This window comes from Drosophila nasuta, chromosome 3, assembly GCF_023558535.2.
Source record: "Drosophila nasuta strain 15112-1781.00 chromosome 3, ASM2355853v1, whole genome shotgun sequence".
Lineage (NCBI taxonomy): Eukaryota > Metazoa > Arthropoda > Insecta > Diptera > Drosophilidae > Drosophila > Drosophila nasuta.
In genome coordinates, this window is record NC_083457.1 from 31084315 (window position 1) to 31092165 (window position 7851).

Genomic DNA, 7851 nt, shown 5'->3' on the forward strand with positions numbered 1-7851 from the left:
ATTGCAGCGTGCCCTTAAATTTAAACTCCCCTCCCTCTGTTTACCCCTCCTCTTTATTACAGTATCTCTCTTACTTTCTTTCGCTTTGGTTGTGTGTGTGTGTGTGTTACAGTAACCCAAATTGGTTGTAAGTTTTCAACAATCACATAAATAACTCCGCTTGTTCCTTGACTGTAATGCACAACTATCGTTTGGTGTCTTTTCAAAGCTTTGTGCGAGAAACAAAGACATAGCTCAGAATGAATTTTTATTAAGTATCTGAAAGTTTATATTTTCTTATGTTTCGTTAGTTCTTATACTTGACTGTGGTCAAGTAATTTCATTGCTTGAAATAAGCGCTCAATTTTAAGTACATTTATAATTATTTTGTTATTTACTTTTGTAATTCTTAATGTAAAAAAAAGAAAAACTGTTTAAGTTCCCAATTATTAATCTGGTATGTTAATTATTCGATCTAGAGTGATATATTAATATATTGAAATTATAATATAATGATGTGAAGAAAATAAGTATTAAATATACATCAACAAACAATGGAAGTTACTAAGAAGGGCAGCATATTTTAAATAAAGAATACATTAAAAAATAGTCAAGAATAATCCATTTTTGTTTGTAAATAAAGCAGCATGTTTTAAATATAAATTGTAACATTACATTGTCTCACAACATTATTTTAAATGAGGCTGATGAGATGCATACTAATAAAGGGGAAATGTATTTTCAAATAAATTCAGTTTAGTTGCAAAATTTGAAACATTTTCTTTTTTGCTTTTTGACTAATAAAGTGAAAAAAGATTCATCAGCAACTTTTTCATTTGTAACTTTTATAGTAAATAACATTAACCTTAAATTTACCCTTTGATATTAATCTGGTATAAAATGAGCTTTAGTTTTTAACAATGCCTTACATAATTAACATTTATTCCATATTTAATGTAATTAATTACTTATAACATAGCTTTTTGTTGCAAAATCCTTACAGAGTATCTACTAGTCGACTATAAGCATACTTTGGCATGCAAATACGCAGCGCTTTGAGTGCGACAGCTTGCTACTTTGATTTGTGGCCAATGACTAGGCATTAGGAAGAGTCATGCCACACATTCTGGTGTTGCGGCAGCTTGTGGCACAGAGCACAGCACAGCAGAGCAGAGCAGAGAATTGTGGCAGCAAGTGTATGTGGCATTTACTGTCGCTCTGTGCACACTTGCAACTAGTAACTTGCAACGTGGCAACATGGCAGCGTGGCAACCAATTTATTTCATTCATTTCAAATCATTCGAAAACTATACTTGCCCCCGGGTTCGTGGCGCAACCCAGCGCTTGCTGCGTTGCAGCTTCCTTTCATTATTTATGGCATTTTGTGGAGCGGCAACATCGACGCACTCAGCGTGTGATTGTTTATGCTGACCGAAGCCCCCATTTTACCATTTTATCTCCCCCCACTCTCTCTCTCTCTCTCCGGTCTCGTGTTTTGTCTTCTCAATCCAGATGGAACTGCAGTTGCAATCATAATAATATTTTTGCAATGCTGCGTCCATTTGGTCGATTCGACTGTAGACTGGAGACGGCATGACTGGATGACTCTAACTATGACTCTGAGACTTCTCTGCCGCTGCCTTGGACTCAGTCTCTTATTGTGACTCTCACTCCAAAGCTTTGACTCTGACTCTGACACCGAGTCTGTTGTCATCGCATTATTATTCCGCTTCGACGTCTTCTGCTCTTTTCCTTTTGCTACTTTACTATTATGTGTTTCTTTGATTTCATTTTGTATGTGCTCTGCTCTGCTCTGCTCCCTCTCTCTTTCTGTCTATTATTTCTTTCCTTTTCGCTTTGCCATAAATGGTTCATAAAATTTTATATGCTCGTCCATAAAGGAAACCGTTTGCTCCACTTTCCACTCGCACTCGCATTCGCAGTCACAATCGCTGTCGCAGTTGCAGTCGCAACATTTGCAGCAAGCATTGAAAATAAGTTAAGAGATCTGCACGCCGAGCGACAGTTTAGCAGATATTGAAAGTCCCCCTCCGAAGACAAGTTAATAGTGGCACACAGAGGCCACAATTGATGTATTTTATATGCTAAAAGTGACTTCCATTTGGTGGTAATTCTATGGGAAAACAACGGCTTCGCTTTTGCAATGCCTCGCTATACTTCGCCAGATGACAAAGTCTATCGCTAAGCTGCATTTGTTTCTCTGATAACCAATCAATGTATAAACATGAAATGAACTATTTGTCAATTGAGCATTTTTTAACTAGCTCCAAAGTAGAATAAGAAGAGATCTACATAATAAGGAAAGTATCTGTAATCTTTTTAAATAAATTCGAATTTTATTTCGAGTTATCTTCATAATTAGCCAATAATTATATATTAAATATGTTTGAGAAAATTAAAATTAAAGATGTATTTCATAAGTAAGAAAGAGATACCCGCTACCAATTTTAATAAAAGCAAATAAAGAGCGCTATTATTATTAAAATATACCAAATTAATATAGCCAAATATACCGAAATATCACAAAGACTATATTTGGTATATTTACATTGTACTACATTTGAAATATACCATAGAGTACAAAATATGCATATCACATTGTCAGCAAAAATGGTTCTAATCAAAAATTGTATTAAGGGAGTAATTACATAAAAAAATTAATATTTATTACTATATACAAGTTTTATATGTTACTTTCAAAAATATACCATTTACGAATGTACTAAAAAATGAAGAATAAATATGGTGTAAATTTATTTAATGAAATATTGAAAGTTCATTGAACTTAATGTTGTTATTAATAAGACTGGAAATGAAAAAAATAAATAAGTCTCAAAATCGATTGACAGCTCCAAAATGAATACAGATTATTTTCAATAAACCAATATGGATTCTTACCTGTTGAGTAACTCGAGTTAAGTAAATAAAGATGAAACAAATAAAAATATAACAACACTATATAGTATAAGCATTGAACCCATTTTGATGATCTGAACTACACTGGCATTGAAAACACTTAAATAGCAGTTCAGATTCTTATCTCAGGTTATCTACCATGACTATGAAACTACTACATCGTTTTATTCGAACATTACCTACTTACTAACCTTTTAGGAATGCTAAAATGTTTACTAGTTTAGGTTGTTTATTCGTTCAATAGTTCTAGCAAATAGTCCAACGAAAATTACGTTTCGCGTGGAGATCCCTGTAGGCCTCCGACAGACTGGCATTTTCCATTTTCCTGAAAGGCAGCGTGCAATTGCATTGTTAAACCGAATGGCAAAGCAAAACGCAAAATGGTTTCAAAATCGTTTAGATGCTAACTCTCTGGCTTTGGCTTTGGTTGCGGCTCAGGCAGAGGCTGAGGCTGAGGCTGTCGCTGAAGCTGAGGCTCAGGCTCTCGTATCTTCCGCGTTGCCAAAATCAAATTGAGGGGCTTATGCAACTGGCCCAGCAACAGCAGCAACAACAAACAACCGAAAAACAAAAAGTGCACAAATCGCAGTTGGAATCGGTGCTTACGTGACCAGCCGAACGACTCAATCTCAGTCAGTAAAAAAAATCGCATACAAAACCAAAAACAAAAAATAAAATGAAAACTAAAAAACAAGAAATGAACAGTGTATTGGATGACGGAAAAGATACCCTGTAATTGTAACAAAAAACAACACTTCAATTTTGCAATGATCTTTTCAATCAACATTTTATCTTTTTAAAGTGACCTATTTGATTAAATGATCACGATCGTGGCATACCCAATTGAGGCCATTTAATGCGTGCAGGGTATAAAAAATTACCGGTGCATGTTGCAAGCTGTCGATAGGCGCAGTCCCCGCAATCGTCTCATCCACAACAAACTATTCGTATTCGCATTCGTATTCGTTTATATGGTACGTATTCGTATTCGTAGTCGTATAGTTGTATCTTATTATCAACTTGCGCGGCACTCGCGCTGAGTTCGCTGGCCGTTCATGAACTACAAACGCCGCTGGCTGCGTTTTCGCTTTGCATTCGACTGCAAATTGGCAGTCGACTGAAGGAGGGAGGGGGACAGCGGTACGGTGGGGTCTGTCCTCGATGCGGTTGTTGGCTCTTGGGCTTTGCCATATCTGACGGATGCACAAACACAACACAACACAACGCACAGCACTGCGCCCAAAAAAACGTGTATGCACTTTGCCTTACTCTTCAAGATACGTACGCAACTTGCAGATACTCTCAGTGCAATTGCAATAGATACACAGATACAAAATGACATATAGAGGGCATCTGTTGGGGAGCTTTGCCGCAAGCTGATCAACTCTTTAAAGTGACTTTTTTTTGTAGGTGCAACCACCGAATTTATGGCTAATGAAATCTGTTTAATTTATTTTCATAGAATTTTAATTATTTGTAGCGTAAATTATTGACTGCTAAATGAATGGCATTTATATTGAGAAATATAAATTACTTAAATTTCAAAACGTATATTTATTTTTAATTTTAAACGTATTTCATTTGATATTCAATAATTGATTCATTTGTAAGTTCTTGACCATTATTTTTAACTATTTAATCAAAAAAAAAATATACATATAGGTTTTTTTTCTTATTTTTGGCTACTTCTCTATGCGTCGTTTTTATTCAATTCAATTCTAATTTAATTTCAAATCAATCGAAATTATCATATTAGCACTACGTTGTATTCATTCAATTCAATTCAATTCGACTTCCACTTGAATTTAATTACAATTGTGCTAAATAAAGGAGTGAAAATATGTATTGCTGAAATTAAACTACATTCAATTAGCACATTCAATCGTTGACTTTTGCTTTTCATTACTGCGGCTTTGAATTGTGTTTTATCCATAATATATTTTGTGAAGAGGTTTCTAAAGTACTCGCAGCTGTTCGATAGTTGATAAGCAGACGACCTTACACTTCATATAATATATAAGTAATCACTATTATCATGCTCATCATCATCCACATAGTCATCGTCATCATTATCATTATCATCGAACGATGTCTCACTTTTGTTACAAACCAAAACAAAACCAAGGCACTTTTCCTGCACTTGAAACCGTGATGTGCTGCTGCTGCTGCTGCTGTTGATGATGATGATGAAGCAACCTCCGAATTTCGAGTGATAGACAAATATTTCTAAGCAGCTTCAGTACTTGAACTGTGCGTAATGTAAGCGCTCTGCACACCCTTTCAGAATACCCTGCACCCAGCAATCCCCTCTCAGATCTCACAGTGCTCTTTTCTTGTCATTTGCATGGGCCACACTTCACTTTGCCACTTCAGTTCGCCCAACAGCTGCGTCGCTCTTCACTCAAGATCCGAGCCATCGGAATAAGCTGAATAAGAGTGTGGAAGAAGAAGAAGCAGAAACTTCATTAAGGCCGAAGCATGCATCGTTTATTCTAGAGACAAAAGACGAAAGGTGTACAGACCGCAAATATGAGTATACTTTTCCTAGAATTAGTTTAATTCATTCAAATGGATAGACCATGTTTTATCTATTATCTATTATCTATTATCTATTATCTATTATCTATTATCTATTATCTATTATCTATTATCTATTATCTATTATCTATTATCTATTATCTATTATCTATTATCTATTATCTATTATCTATTATCTATTATCTATTATCTATTATCTATTATCTATTATCTATTATCTATTATCTATTATCTATTATCTATTATCTATTATCTATTATCTATTATCTATTATCTATTATCTATTATCTATTATCTATTATCTATTATCTATTATCTATTATCTATTATCTATTATCTATTATCTATTATCTATTATCTATCATTGTGTTGACCATATTGAAGTACACTTTCACGCAGTCCCTTGCAGCCATTGCACTGGACATTCATCATAGCATCATCTAGAATTTGGAAGACTCTTCGCTTATCTAAAGTGCGCTGCTCGAGGCGCATCTCTTGGTGCAGGCAATCCGATAACTCTTGGCGTCCAAAGGGTTGATAGTTTACAATAGTCACATCAACGGGCAGCTGATGCAGCAGCTCATACTGTTGCCAGTAGAATTCCATCTCCAGATCGAAGATGTATACGACAAGCACAGTCTGGTTAGCTGCCGCATTGAGATCGCCCTCTCGTTCCTGCAACACCTTGTTGTAAATAGGCACGATGCCATAATCGCAGGCGGAGAGATTGTCGATGATGATCAGGTTTTGTCCACAATCCTTTAGAAGATCCATAAAGTTGCGAATCAGGTGAAATTTCTTGACTCCATCTGGCACATACGTGCTCCACGAATAGGTGTGGACGTTCTCCTGCCAGGGGAACTGTTGTCTCAGTCCCATGGCCGTCAAACTCTTGCCCACTCCCGGTGGCCCAAGCAGCGCCACAGCCTTAAAGTTCCTTGGACTCTGGACGAGTCGCTCCAAGCGAGCCAGAGCATGCTCCTGGTTGAGCACCTGCCTGGCAATCTGGCGAAAGATTCTTTTCGTGTCTAGCTGCTGCTCGCAGTAGAAGGCACGCATTGTATCTTCCTGCTCAGACTCCAGCTTGCCACTCAGTCCCAGCAAACCAACAACTCCAAGCCATAGCGACTGCAGCGTGACACCTTCAAGTGGCAACTGAGTCATCTCACTGCCGAATGCCGGCTCCATGCCGTGAAAGAATAGCACTCCCAGCACTGTCGCTGCTGCCGCGAGGACCAAGAAACCATGTATAATATTCATTCGCTGCGTGCTCCGCAGCTGCTCTCTGTAGGAGCGACAACGTGTGCTTTGCAGGATTCCACATTTTTTGGGATTCTTTGCGTCAGCAGCATCGCCAGGATGCAGAGTGCTGGACGTTGTCATTGGCTTTTTTGGCCAAGCGCCTCTTTGCATAGTGGAAAATAAATGACCACAGTCAATTTCAATTTAGTTGCGTTTAATAAAAGTTGGGCAATTAATTTAGCAAGTTGAGTTTTTTTTCAAAATAAATGTAAAGTCTCAAACACTGGCAGTATTTTGTTTATTCTAAATCAGAGTTTTAGCTTCATAAGTTGAGTGTTTTTTTATTCATCTGTCTGAAAAACATTCTGAAGCTAGAATAAAGCTATTATTTTTTAATACTTTGGACTTCAGTGGTTAGTTGCTTATACAGATGAGAAAACTTTTGATTTTAAAATTCCGATTCGTTAAAATATGCTTGCAAAACTTTACATGGTATAATTCTCTATAAAGATATTGAACATTAATAATTAGTACATATAAGGAAATTAGTTGTTTTGTGAACAATGCTTATATGTATGTTTTCTAATTGATGTCAGCATTATTCAGAATAAACCATAAACTCAAAGCGAATCAGGTATTCCAAACAGTTTTGAAATATTAAAGATTTGACTGCCAGTGTCGAGAGTTCTATTACGAGAGTTTTATAGAGTCTATTAGATGGGATAGTCGCTCTGTCTGCAAATAATTATATGCTTTGGTAAAGAAACGCCACATGAATTCAAATAGTGTCTGCGGTTGTTTTCTGGTCTCTCAAAGCGTTACTTTGCTGGCATTAAAAGCGCTTACTCATCATTATCAGACAGCAGTCATCAGGCAACAGTCATCAGCTGTTTTCTCGAGGGGGGCCAAAGGAGGGAAAGAGCAAAAGCAAGAGAGAGACAGAGACAGAGATTGCCATTAGGCCGACAATTAAGTTTAGACTTGCGCGGAAAGCCGGCAGCCAACGGCGAACAAGCGGCAACAAGAGGCAGCAACTGGGCCACTCTTTGAAAGCAGCTGAAAGATCAGGCGATCGTGATTACCAAACAAACTGAGCAACTGAACAATCAGCCAGCCAGCCAGCCAGAGAGACGACCGGTCTGGCCAGACACCAGC

General features: G+C 37.0%; 1 protein-coding gene across 1 annotated transcript; it reads right to left on the reverse strand.

Annotated features, from left to right (window-relative positions):
* Window positions 1–5715: 5715 nt before the first annotated feature.
* On the reverse strand, window positions 5716–7017 carry LOC132789808 (uncharacterized). Its single transcript, XM_060798083.1, has one exon. It carries the CDS (start codon window positions 6865–6867, stop codon window positions 5809–5811), a length of 1059 nt encoding a protein of 352 aa, XP_060654066.1. The 5' UTR covers window positions 6868–7017; the 3' UTR covers window positions 5716–5808.
* Between the last annotated feature and the right edge of the window lie 834 nt (window positions 7018–7851).